General features: G+C 49.5%; 1 protein-coding gene across 1 annotated transcript; it reads left to right on the top strand.

Moving 5' to 3' along the window:
- Nucleotides 1-10168: 10168 nt before the first annotated feature.
- On the top strand, nucleotides 10169-13680 carry LOC119291104 (leucine-rich repeat receptor-like serine/threonine-protein kinase BAM1). The gene is made up of 2 exons (XM_037569817.1): nucleotides 10169-12778; nucleotides 13018-13680. The coding sequence occupies exons 1-2, from the start codon at nucleotides 10216-10218 to the stop codon at nucleotides 13443-13445; spliced, it is 2991 nt and encodes a 996-aa protein (XP_037425714.1). The 5' UTR covers nucleotides 10169-10215; the 3' UTR covers nucleotides 13446-13680.
- Nucleotides 13681-14212: the final 532 nt, after the last annotated feature.

The raw sequence follows: 14212 nt of genomic DNA, 5'->3' as shown, positions 1-14212 counted from the left end.
CGGCGGCCGGGCGAAGGGGCAGGGCGGCACGGGAGGCTGGGCGGCCTCGCGGGGACGACGCGGGGCGCGGGGCGGAGGCCGGGCGGAGGCGAGCGCCGGCCGGCGAGGGGCGGCGCAGGGCCGGCCGGGGACGGGCGGCGCTGGCCGCGGCGGCGGGCGGCCGGCGCCGGGCGGAGGGGTCGCCAGCGGGCGGAGCCGCGGGCGCGGGGCCGGGGAGGCAGACGGCGGCGCGGGCGCGGGCTCGCGCGGGCCCGATCCGGGCCCCACGGGCCGCGGCGACGGGACAGGTGGCGGGCGTGGGTTGGCTGGAGGGCGGCGACGGACATGTCCGGCCGGGGACGGACATGTCCGGCGCGGCGCAGAGGAGAAAAACTAGGGTTAGGGGGGTTAGACCGTGAATTTCGGTGGAGGGGACTATTTATAGATTTCTGGGAGCTAGGAGAGTCCAAATGAGGAGCAGTTTTCGCCCACACGATCGTGATCGAATGACCGAGAGCATGGAGGGGAGTTAGATGGGTTTTGGGCCACTTTGGAAAGGGGTGTTGGGCTGCAAGGAGAAGGAGACTTTTGCGGTTACCAGGTTAACCGTTGGAGTACCAAACGACCTTCAAATGGCATGAAACTTGACAGGCGGTCTACCGGTGCTATACCAAGGCCACTTGGCAAGCCTCGGGTCATTCCAGAACGTTTAACACCCGCTCATAACGAGAGACAAAAGGAGGGACGCCGGAGGGCATATGAGCGCCGGATTGCAAAACGGACACGGGGAAAATGCTCGGATGCATGAGGCGAACACGTATGCAAAATGAAATACACATGATGACATGATAAAATGCAACACGCAAGCAAATGAGATGGCAACGACGACGAATAACTGGCAGACACCTGACGCATCGAATCCGGGGCGTTACAGTACCACTTCATTATGAATATGCCAAGCCTATCAAAGCATCATAAGCAACATAGGACGTTCAATATTAGGGAGAGGTTCTAAGGCTTGTAGTAACCATTCCTTACCAATGATTTGCATGGTTCTAATGCACGGCAATGACCAAACTTCTACCATAGTATCCCAAAGAATCCTTGACTAACTAGAGCGACAAAGAGCATGGTAAACTGTCCTCAGATTCAATTGAACATACCGGACAAAGATCATTAATTTCCAGCCCCCGAATATGTGTATTTCTCCAAGTCGGCAAAGAAACAGTAGCCACCCTCCACGCAAAATTGCCTACTGTTGGAGGTACCTCCGTAGACCAAATAAGATTCCAACAGGATCGACATCCATCCGGTTGCGAACTCGACCCTGTCGCAACATCTCTATTAGCTTCATCAAAACCAAACTGGTGTGCACTCTTAACTGAGAAGATGCCATACTTCTCTAGACCCCAGGCCAGTGTATTCTCATCCAAACTGGTATGATGTTTTATTATTTACAGTCTTAGGTGGTTTACTTTGGTGTTTGTTCTCATTTTTCGTGGGTTTCTTTTCCCATCTTTTTGTTTTATCATTTCATTTATTTATTTTGTTTTTTGCTCTATCTATTTTCTTTTTTCTTTCAACTTTTAAATTTCAAGAACATTTCCAAAAATGTGCAGTAACCCCTTTTTTTGAAAATTTGTGAAGATCTTCAAAATTCATGAACTTTTTAGTAATACACAAGAACTTTCTAGGATTCAAGAAACTTTTTTAAAGCCAGGCATTTTTTTACACGACGACATTTTTACAGTTGTAAATATTTTAAGAAGCATGTGAACTTTTCTGAGTAATTACTATTTTTTAAATTCTTAAATATGTTTCGAGTATGTGATCAATTTTTCTTTCTATACGAAAATCGGTTAAAATAAAATAGGAAAAATGAGAAACTGTACCAAAAATTCAAAAAACTAAATAAAATCGAAATATTATTAAAATAAATGCGCAAACGCACGCGCTATGGAACGCTCGCTTAAAAAGATCTAAACTGGGTCGGTTCTAGAATGCACGAGCATATGAATTTGCCAGGCATCTTGACGCAATAATAAATGTCAAATAGGATGGGATCCCTTGTTCATGATCGTAGGAACCATAATTTTCAGGCTCATGATCCTGCCAAATTTGCATGTAATTTAGGATTAGGTCGACATGTTTTGTTGTGCTTTCCGCATGACTAAAGGCTTGTATCTATGAACATTGCTATCAATCAATAAAGTGACGAGATTTCTCAAAAAAAAAAAGGATGAGATCCTTATAGGGAGGGGCTTTGAATCTCTCCCAGCGGGGGCGAGCATCCCCTCACCTGAAGCAACGAGCTACTGGTTATTTCTTTTTCTGTTTCTTTTTTTATTTTTGTTTAGATTTCACAATATTATAAATATATTATTTCAAACATTATATTCGCTATTTTTTTCAACAATATTTATCATGAATTTCTAAAAAATCATGAAGTGTAAAAAACTTATTCACGCAACTTCTAAAAATTGTTGATAGCATTCAAAAAACTTGTTGTGACATTTAATATAGGATGACGTTTCTGGAGAAAACGTTCATGGCGTAATGTAAATGTTTTTTGAAATTTAAAAAATATTTCATGCCTTGCAAAAAAATTCACGCATTTCAAAAAGTTTCCATACCGGTTCCATGCAGCTACAGTACTGGGCCGCCCACTAACCTCGCGTCAGAGACGAGACCAAAGAACCTCTTGCCGTCCGCCGCGCCCACCCCTCCGCCTGCTCGGCTGCGCTGTATCGACCTCTGCGCGCCGTCTTGGCTCCATGCTCCGGTTCGCCATTCGTAGTCTCGCATACATGCACACGGATGGTCATGGTGGCCAGACGGCGCCCCTCCCGGCCGGTCGCCGCTCGCCGCTCCTCGACAAGCGACTTTCTCGCGTCGCTTGCTGGCCGTGCCATCGCATCGCGCGGGCAACGTACTAGTGGTACGTGCGTTCTGCTTCTCCCGTGCCGTCGTGTGCTCACGTTTGCTGGCAGCATGCGCCGATGCGCGCAGCTCCGTGACTGCATGGCTGTGGCTCGTGAGCCTGCACGTTCAACAGTGCCTTCCTGGGCCCCGCAAAAAAAAACAGTGCCTTCCTGGGACACGCACGGTCCATCCTTCCATTCATCGGATCGTGTCACGCTTCAGTTTTCTTGCACCACACCCGCGCGAGCCCTGAGAGAGACGACGGCCCGCAGCCGAGACGAGGCCCTGGAGGATCCAAGGGCCAGAGCAGAATTCCGTCTTTGGGTCATGCGCCGAGAAATTTAACTCCTGCTGCCTCCTCAAACCATGATCAGCCAGATCGAGCTGCGCAATTGACAAGAGCACACGTTCGCTCGATGCGCCCGTCAGATTTAAGGAAGGGCGAGCACATAAATGCCGTGGTTTGACCGGTCGTTCGATGTGCACGTACGTAGAGGCAGAGCTCTTCCTCAGTTTTCTCTTGATTTTAGCAACCGGATTTACAAATCGATCTGGCGATGATCCCGGGGCAATCTAGGGTACTGGGGCTTCGTGGATGCCTCCCTGCCTACTTGAAGCGTCCAAATTGAGTTCCCGGGAGACAAGGAGGATCGGAAGACGCTCGAGATGAACGATGCATGGGAGCAGCGGTACGTAGTGTTAAGCTCCTACAGTCTATGTAGACCTATACCTACGTAGGACTAGGAGTTTTTCTAATCTGGTAGCCATCCCAACCTGGTAGTGACGTGTGTCATCGAGTATGTCAGTCTTGCTGTGGCAAGGATTGTCGCGGGGGACGTGGGGCACGAATGCAGCATGTATGCCATCTGAGTAATGACCGTCATCTCTTGGCTCCGTGTCAAGATAGGCTAATACCGACCATTCGAGTATGAGCTAATTGATTTACTCCGAAGGCATGGCCGGAAGCCAGCTACTACTACAGTATTACTGCCCATTGTGTCCACAGTGCATTTGATTATTCGACATTCTGGTTTGTCGATGCTCTCTGCTACAGTAACGACGTACGCAGAAACAAAGGAAAGATGAGGACAGAAGCTCTGGATTTGCAGTTTTGCACGGAACACGCCACAAGAGCTGTCGGCTGTTGCTGTTAAATGTCAATACGCGCATCACTGTCCGCTCTACGAACTTGACTGCTCATCAGAGATTAAGTAATGCGTGGCCATAAGCTCATAACCCTGCAATATGCGGATACTCCTCCGTTGTGTGTATCCATACAGGGATCCAGAGTCACTTGGAACAGAGCTCCTCCGTTGGAACGTTGGTGTTGCTGTTGGGAGGCTAAAACAAAGCAAAAAACCACACTTGTTTAGTTAGGAGGGTATAAGCAGTGGGCCAACACCTAAACTAATCGTGCATCTCCTCCCTATATATATTGATCTAAAAAAACCTAATCGTGCATAGATATTGGGCTCGGGCCGAAGCGGAGCCCTACACATCGCCGCGGGGAGACGGGCGCGCGTGCGAGCCGATGCGGCGGTGGGCTCCCGTCGCGTGCGCGCGCGAGAGCCATCATCATGTGGAACACAGAATAGAGAGGCACCATCATATACTCCTTCTCAAAAAAAAAAAAATCTCCGTCCTCGCCGCCCGAGCCAGATTAGCGGTCGTGTCCGGGGACAAAACTCCGCAGCGTTTTCCGGACCGAATCATGCGCACCGCATCATGCCTGCCCCGGACTCCACTCCACGTACCCTCTTCCTTCCCGTTGTTTCTGCGTCACGTATGGCCTCCGTCCGTCGTCCGTCGTCAACCCGTCTTGATCAAGGTGACGACTAGCAACTGTACGAAAGCACCTCTGCATGCAGGAGGCATGATGCCGCAGTTTACCAAACACATGTACTGGTACCATGCATCGTGCTGGTTCTCTCTCGGCGGGTACGTGCATGCCATATGTGTTGGCTGCCAATGCCAGCCACCTGCCTGATCGATCGTCTGCGTGCCTGCCTTGGGTCATGCTTGCGCGGCACTTCACTCGGTACGTTTTTGGTTAATGCACCGTTAGGTTCCTGCCGCATTATTAGAGCTACTAACATGATGGCGCACCTAGGGCGTCGGACGTGTTGCACGTCTTTTGGAGGTGGTAAACAACCAAAGACGTGCTCGCGCCCGGCCCCCGGGTGATGATGGGTACATGCATGGGGCCTGAGCATGATGAGAAAGAGCTTAAGCTACACTTTTGAACGAACGGCACACGTTTATTTGATACTACACCGGGGCACCAACGACGCTGGACGACAGTGCAACACAAAAGGCGGCCGGGCTCCTCCTGTAGCTACTACAGTATACAGCATACTCCTACTGCAACAGTGCAACACGGAGCGTGCGTCTCCTGACCCACACCCACTGACGGAGAACCCGGATCCCACCAAAGGCTCACGCAGTCACGCTCTTCGTGTTTCATGTGCTGCCCCTGGCTTGTGGTCCCCGCGCTCCCGCACACGCGACTGCTGTCCTTGCTTCCCTGATACGGGAAAGACGACTCGCACACGCTGCAACGCGCTGCAACTACTCCTGCATCGAATCGTCTTTCAGTGACAGGTGGGACCAGGCGAGCTGCGACCAACACGTCAGTGTAAGTGCTGTATGCATGCCAAAGCTGATTTAATCGGCAACATTTACGCGAGTCATTCCCCAGATTCCCCGACATGGGCTGTACTTCAATCAGCAGAAACTTTAGGGATTTAAGTCTTTCGACGACACTGCTCACTCGGCTTTTCTTCTGTGTACCCACCGCTTTGTGGGCTGCACCTGGATGGGCTCTATAGATGTATAGCAGTATATTCAAAATACTCCTTCCATTTTTATTTATATACTCCTATATTTTTCTATTTACTCAGCATATTAGCTTTACTTTTTAAAAATAATAATATCTACAATACCAAATTGAAATCATTAGATTCATTATGAATATATTTTCACATTATATATATTTCTTGTTGTAAAATTTTCACATAATTTTTTTTATAAAGTAGGCAGAAACAGAGGGAGAACTCTACATTCGGCAGGGATCCTTACATATGTGATAGAGAACAACATTCATTTGTCCCCGAACCAGGAGAAAACTTTAGGCTAATGTCTTGGTCATTTGGCCTTAAATGTTAAATAGAATAAGAAGAGTCGCCTCTCCAATTTTTCCGGTCAGGTTTAGTGCTCCTTCTTAAGCTCCTTTGGGTTGGTGGATTCTAAAAACATCAGAATGAGGAAAACACCGGAATAGAAAAAAAAATGCCATGAAAAAAATAGATGACCGGTAGCAAGAATTATGTCAACTTTAATGTTTGGTTCATAGGAACCAAAAAGAACACAAAAAATCTAATACTTACAATCATATTTAAAGTCAAACCATAAGAAAAAATCGACATAATGATGCCACTAAGGATCTTAATCTTGTTATTCGCATAAGAATTTGAAAGGAGGCTCAAGTGTATGATAGAAATTCCTCTATTTTTCCTTTGAAACTGAGATCAAACAAAAGTTTCTTTAATTTTGTTCTTTGTCTTATTCCTTTGAACCAAATGCATGAATAGTACTACCATAAGAAAAGTTCCTATTCATACGCTTCTCCTCCACTTTTCCTTTAAACAAAAGAGGCCTCGATTCAACGGAACCCTCAAATCAATCCTAAGAATCTCGCACCAAATCTCCTCGCCGCTTACGCATGTCGAGAAATCCTAACATCGCCGCCCCAAGGAACCGACAATAATCTACGTTGGAGCTTCATTGAATTCATCTTGATGGACGAACTTGAGGAGGATCGAAGCCTGGAAGACTGCCTCGAAGATGAAGCGTTGCCATCCTCTTGAACGTCGCCCATGCTAGGACCTAACCTATCAATTATCCAAAGTTGAGGCACCAAGATTTTCCTTCCATCCACTGACCGCAAGCGACAAGTAGAGAAGACTCAAAATCCATGGAATCACCGACTGTGATCGAGGGGAGGAAGAGGAAAGAAAGAAGGAGCCTAATCCTATAAGATTCATGATAGCATTATATTATAATCATGGAGTTTTTCTTATCTATGTGTTTTGAGAATGTTGCGAAGCAAACATCCTTACAATTTTAACATAATTTCTACTACTCTATGATGCAATTAGCTAGATGGCTAAACCTATGGAAACAAATGTATGTACATCACACCGTGTAAGTAATCTCGAGCGTCATCTAGCCCACCAAAATAATTAGAGCATTTTCTTTTAAATTTCAGCTCGTCAACACGGTTATAAATTATTGGACCAAACTAATGGTAATGATTTTTTCCCTAGTTATGTGACAACTTGTAGTCTTTGGATCAGTGCTAGATTTGTTATCCCTCTAAAAATATATAATACCTTCAATTAGACTTGTTGAAGTCGCGAGTTAAAGTTATTCTATGTGGTAGGCATGCATACGGGAAACAATGTCTCAGAATATAACGAAAAACCTACCCTTGGTCAATTTAGCACAATAGATCCTCGAATCAATCAAAATATGCATCAAAATTATGTCAAAGCACCGAGAGGAATGAATTCAACAATGTTTAGAGTATTTTAATCGAGTGTCTACCAATTTTGATGAAGCTAGAGTTTTTAAAAAGTGGCAAGCCAAAATTTGTGTCCAAAGAAAAAATTCGAAAAGCATTGAGGAGGATGTGTTTTGTACTTTACAAGTAACCAAGCTGTAAGTTCTTTTTGGATAGGTATGTAGTGTTTTGCTCGCTATCAAAGCTACAAGGAAAATATCTGATTAACTTTACTAAAATCACACCCATTGGCATCTCAAACTTTTTAAAAAACAAATGAAATGTGGTGGTACCACCATGTAGGAATTTATTTTGATCTAAAGTATGGACTATAGTTGTATACGTAGGTATTTAATGATACATTATGAGCATATTTTGTTTGCAGACTAAGATTGCCACCCCTAACCTTAGTCATGCAACAATATAAGTTCGGTTTTGTCACACTTTTTGTTTGCCACACTTCTCTAGCTATATGGTTCACGTGACAATGACTAGATTTTTTGACATATTTTGTCACACTTGTGGTGGTCATTTTGTACGCTACACCTTTTGTGGCCGCCACAATTTACCTAATGTTAGTTGTGACAAAATTAGTCATGAAACAAACATGTCAGTATCTCTATGAGTTAGTTGTTTCACAACAAGGTGGGTCTTGAAAATTCTCGGGCCTAAACTAAAACCGAGGGGTACTTAACAGAAACATCAATATGATAAATCTATATATGTTACCAACAAACACTTAAAGTGTATTAGAATCATCTCAAATAACCGGTTGAATTAGAATTAAGGAGGATTGTGCACTTCCCCTACATCGTGTTAGGGAGGGGCTTTGGCCCCTCTCCCCTCACGACACCAATCTTTTGTTTTCAATAATTGTTTACGTTGGAGTACATGTATACTATAATCATCATTTTTATCACATAATCATATATACAATTATACATGACGTATCAAGACTTTACTCAGGAATATATTTTTAATTCTGATGGTTATGCATTTATAATGAATTTTGTGGTGTGCAACATATAGATTTGTAGAAACACCACTTTCATGATATAAAGAACCAAACAAGCAGAATGCTTTAATTTCTCCCTTGGGAAAGTGTCCCCTCTTATGTAAATCTTAGTCACCCCAGAGTCACTCCTTCCTTGATCACTCCTCTTCCTTCCATTGGCATCCACATTGTGAGCCTTTTGCGCTACGGTGAGACATGATTTCAAACTGACAAAGATTCAGTATGTCTTTGTGATTCCGGGCAATATAGCCCTCGCCATACTGAATCCATGTGCTAGCATCGACTAGTGCGCGCCCTTGGAGCTTGTTCACTTGTGGTACTACCTCACTATTCTCCTGCTGCACTATGTGATCTTGTACACCCTCATCATCGGAGTTGTGGTGGCAGGGGCTCTGAGCAGCTACCCAGAGCGCTACATGGCGATGGGAGCGCCACCTCCGCGGTGAGTGCGTACTTCTCAAGTCTGCCCCCACAATTTATAGCGTTATCAATGCCATCAACATGTATCAGTGCTCAAATAGTTGCAAAAAAAATTATGGATTTTTTTTAATAAATGACAACGATGATAAATTCTGTCTTTTTAGTGTAGCTCCCATCGTAACGTATATCATCACATGTAGTATACATCTGTATGGAATGTGTGTACTTTTTTCATTGACACTTCAAAATGTGATTCTCAAAATTTTCAAAAAATAAGAAGCTCCATGGAGCTCGTCCTCCATTTAGCATTTTCGCAAGTAAACACATTCTTGCTCTTGTCAAGGATATGAACTCGATGTATACCACAATCAATTTTGCATTTCGAAAGATACATTATAAATATCATACATAGAAAACCACCGCAAAAAATGGTTAATATATATGTGTTACAGTCATGCTGGCATATATGATATCAAAGTATGGAGTATCCATGGAAAAATATGTACTACCCAGTAGTATTGGCAAGAGAACTTTTCATAATCTGATATGACCCCTTTCTGCTGGGATCCACTGGCCTCGACATGGCAACTTTCTGTGCTTTAAGATTCGTGCTGAAAAACCAACGGTATAGGAGGCGTTCGGCACGAGGAGCAGAAACAAGGCACGTTTGGGAGTTATGGAATATGTACATCAAAGTATCCAGTACCCGTGAAAAAAAGTACCCATGTATTATTGGCAAGCGGACTTTCTGTAATCTAATAATATCCATTTTTGCTACAAACCGCCAAAATATCTGGTGATGATTCAACATGCCAAAAAAAAAAACAAGGCACGTAAGATCAAGCACATCTAAGTCACTCAATCAAGCACAAAAAGGAGAAAAAAAGGAAAAAAGAAAATATTTACATGAATCTCCGCGTAAGATCAGTGACTTATGACTTAGATGAGTAATACTTATGGCACATTTATATGTGTTTTATCAAAACTGTAAAAGAAAAAAAAACTTGTGATGATTCAAAGGTTGTACCAAAGTTGTCCAGCGACGAGTGCCCCGGTGTTCTAGGTAAATTTGAAGCTTTACCTTTTTCCTTCTTTTTTTTTGAAGCTTTTACCATTTTTTTTCACAAAAAGAAAACGAACTAAAGGAGAACATTGGAAATCAGCATGCTCACACGGTACCCCTGAAACATGCTCATTTTCCACCCTAGGAAAAAGCAGAAATGAGAAGGAAAGAAATTGAAACGGATGATCTGCACACGCGCATATAATCCCACGCTGTCCGCCTGAACTCGAGCGCCACTCCAGCACAGCCCCATCCATGGCACGCTCCATGTCCGCCACTCACACCTTTCTCCTCGCCGTCCTCCTCCTTCTCCTGGCCACCGCCACCAGCTCCATCGCCTCCGGCTCACCCACCTCTGCTGCCTCCCTGGAAGCCGCCGCCCTCCTCAACCTCTCCGTGGCACTCGCTGACCCCTCGGGCTACCTTTCCGCGCACTGGACGCCGGCCACGCCGCTCTGCTCGTGGCCGCGCCTCTCCTGCGACGCCGCCGGCTCCCGCGTCATCTCCCTCGACCTCTCCGCCCTCAACCTCACCGGCCCCATCCCCGCCGCCGCCCTCTCCTCCGTCCCGCACCTCCGGTCCCTCAACCTCTCCAATAACCTCTTCAATTCCACCTTCCCGGACGGCCTCATCGCCAGCCTCACCGACATCCGCGTTCTCGACCTGTACAATAACAACCTCACCGGCCCGCTCCCTGCCGCGCTCCCCAATCTCACGAACCTTGTCCACCTCCACCTCGGCGGCAATTTCTTCTCCGGCAGCATTCCCACGTCGTACGGCCAATGGAGCCGCATCCGGTACCTGGCCCTCTCCGGCAATGAGCTCACCGGGGAGATACCGCCCGAGCTCGGCAACCTGTCGACGCTGAGGGAGCTGTACCTCGGGTACTTCAACAGCTTCACCGGCGGGATACCGCCTGAGCTCGGCAGGCTGCGGCAGCTCGTGCGCCTCGACATGGCGAGCTGCGGTATCTCCGGCAAGATCCCGCCGGAGTTGGCGAACCTGACGACGCTGGACACTCTCTTTCTACAGATTAACGCCCTCTCCGGGCGGCTGCCGTCGGAGATAGGCGTGATGGGCGCGCTGAAGTCGCTCGACTTGTCCAACAACCTGTTCGCCGGGGAGATCCCAGCGAGCTTCGCGTCGCTCAAGAACATGACGCTGCTGAACCTCTTTCGGAACCGCCTCGCCGGCGAGATTCCCGAATTTATCGGTGACCTGCCGAACCTCGAGGTGCTGCAGTTGTGGGAGAACAACTTCACCGGCGGAGTGCCGGCGCAGCTTGGTGTTGCGGCAACCAGGCTGAGGATTGTCGACGTGAGCACAAATAAGCTCACCGGCGTTCTGCCGACCGAGCTATGCGCCGGCGGTCGGCTGGAGACGTTCATCGCGCTTGGAAATTCGTTGTTTGGCGGCATTCCGGACGGGCTCGCCGGGTGCCCGTCATTGACGAGGATTCGACTGGGAGAGAATTATCTCAATGGGACGATCCCGGCCAAGCTGTTCACGTTGCAGAACCTGACACAGGTAGAGCTGCATAACAATCTGCTGTCCGGCGAGGTCCGGCTGGACGCCGACGAGGTGTCGCCGTCGATAGGGGAGCTGAGCCTGTATAACAACGGATTATCTGGCCCGGTGCCGGCGGGGATCGGTGGGCTCGTGGGCCTGCAGAAGCTTCTGTTGGCCGACAACAAGTTGTCCGGCGAGCTCCCGCCGGCTATTGGGAAGTTGCAACAGCTTTCAAAGGTGGACATGTCTGGCAACCTGATATCCGGGGAGCTGCCGCCGGCGATCGCGGGTTGCAGGCTGCTCACCTTCCTCGACCTATCCGGCAACAGGCTCTCCGGCAGCATCCCGGCCGCGCTCCCCAGCCTACGGATCCTCAACTACCTCAACCTATCCAGCAACGCGCTCGACGGGGAGATCCCGCCTTCCATCGCCGGAATGCAGAGCCTAACAGCCGTTGATTTCTCGTACAACTGCCTGTCCGGCGAGGTCCCAGCCACCGGGCAGTTCGCCTACTTCAACTCCACCTCCTTCGCCGGCAACCCTGGTCTCTGCGGGGCCTTCCTGTCTCCGTGTGGCGGTCACGGCGTGGCCACGTCCACCTTCGGGTCCCTCTCGTCGACCACGAAGCTTCTCCTCGTGCTCGGCCTCCTGGCGCTGTCCATCATCTTCGCCGTGGCGGCCGTGCTGAAGGCGCGGTCTCTGAAGCGGTCGGCGGAGGCGCGTGCGTGGCGGATCACGGCGTTCCAGCGCTTGGACTTCGCTGTGGACGACGTGCTCGACTGCCTCAAGGACGAGAACGTGATCGGCAAGGGCGGGTCCGGGATCGTGTACAAGGGCGCGCCGGGCGGCGCGGTTGTGGCAGTGAAGCGGCTGTCCGCCATCGGGCGCTCCGGGTCAGCTCACGACGACTATGGCTTCTCCGCCGAGATACAGACGCTGGGGCGGATCCGGCACCGCCACATCGTGCGGCTGCTCGGGTTCGCGGCCAACCGCGAGACGAACCTCCTGGTGTATGAGTACATGCCCAACGGCAGCCTCGGCGAGGTGCTCCACGGCAAGAAGGGTGGCCACCTGCAGTGGGCGACGCGGTACAAGATCGCCGTGGAGGCGGCCAAGGGCCTCTGCTACCTGCACCACGACTGCTCGCCGCCGATACTGCACCGCGACGTCAAGTCCAACAACATCCTCCTCGACACCGACTTCGAGGCGCACGTCGCCGACTTCGGCCTCGCCAAGTTCCTCAACGGCAACGCCGGTGGCTCCGAGTGCATGTCCGCGATCGCCGGTTCCTATGGATACATCGCTCCCGGTATGCATTACGGTCCTCCTCTGTTTTCATTCTTCACAAACATTTTGGATTCAAATCATCGAGGAGTATTTTCGGTTTCAGTATGCTCTGATTGTTTTTACTGTGCGGCACCAACTGTGCTGCACATGCCCTGGAACTGAAGCCAGCCTCTCATCGCTTTGTCGTTTAAATGGATCATCTTTGGGAATTGTTGGCATGTGATCTTATGTGGCCGCATTCTCTGTTGTGTGCCTTTTCAGAGTACGCCTACACTCTCAAGGTGGACGAGAAGAGCGACGTGTACAGCTTCGGTGTGGTGCTGCTGGAGCTCGTGACCGGACGCAAGCCGGTGGGTGAGTTCGGCGACGGCGTGGACATCGTGCAGTGGGTGCGGATGGCCACCGGATCGACCAAGGAAGGCGTGATGAAGATCGCCGACCCGCGCCTCTCGACAGTGCCCGTCCAGGAGCTGACGCACGTCTTCTACGTCGCCATGCTCTGCGTCGCGGAGCAAAGCGTCGAGCGGCCCACGATGCGGGAGGTGGTGCAGATCCTGGCCGACATGCCAGGGGCGACGTCGATGACCGCCGGCATGACACGGTCGGAGGCCACCGTCGAAGGAGAGGAGGAGGAGCATCAGGACGGGCCACAGGAGTCCCCGGCGCAGCAGGATCTCCTCAGCATTTAGTGGCTGTACCTTTGTCGCGGCCTCTGTACCTTGTGGTGTACTCTTCGGAATGTGGTAGTGTGTCCGGATGCGTGTGCAAGAGGAAGCAAGCATGTGCTAGATTAGTGTATGATGATAATGTCGTGGATTAATTAGACCTGTGTAATCTCTGTTGTAGTAGGAGTACTGTCTTGTACAAAGTAGTTAGTGGGTCTCGTCTCTCCAATTGAATCGAAGTGATTTGTTTCTAAAATCACACGGAAAGAAGAGGCCGGAGGCAGCCCGTGCACGCTTCGACGTCTGCTTGCTCGAACGCGTGCTTGGGTGACATGCATGCACAGCGCAGCGCAGGCGCACTGCCGCGCCCACGTCAAGGCTTCGGGCAGGAGAGGACGCGCACGCTCGCTCGCTCCGGCCGGCCGTCGTTCTCCTGTAGAGCTGCTCACCTCCCCCAGCAGCATGCCGCATACATGGCTTGCGGCCAAGTGAAATTGGCGCTTGCACGTGAACCGTCATCTCATCTCCTCTCCACCGTGCATGCCTTGCCTGGTTTCACTCGCAGGCGTCAGACGCCCCCGGGCCATGCTGCTGCTGCTGCTGCTGGCATCTACACGCTCGCACGGCACACTTGTGTCGGGTTAGAAAGATGTTAGCTGCACTGTGCTGGCCTGGCCTGGCCGCCGTGTCTCGGAGCGTGTCTTTTCTTGCACAAGGCACTCGCTTCATATGACTTTCCAGCAGCCTGCGCCATGCTGCAGAGCTCGCGAAACCGAGCCGGTCTGTGTAAC

Source organism: Triticum dicoccoides, chromosome 4B, assembly GCF_002162155.2.
Source record: "Triticum dicoccoides isolate Atlit2015 ecotype Zavitan chromosome 4B, WEW_v2.0, whole genome shotgun sequence".
Classification (NCBI taxonomy): domain Eukaryota; kingdom Viridiplantae; phylum Streptophyta; class Magnoliopsida; order Poales; family Poaceae; genus Triticum; species Triticum dicoccoides.
The sequence above is the reverse complement of the archived record's forward strand: the minus strand, read 5'-3'. Positions and strand labels throughout refer to the sequence as shown.

Excerpts from the sequence above, each read along its gene's own strand:
- LOC119291104 (XM_037569817.1), top strand. The coding sequence starts at position 10,216 with ATGGCACGCTCCATGTCCGCCACTCACACCTTTCTCCTCGCCGTCCTC. Across the intron at positions 12,779-13,017 it reads CTATGGATACATCGCTCCCG|AGTACGCCTACACTCTCAAG; the intron begins GTATGCATTACG and ends GTGCCTTTTCAG.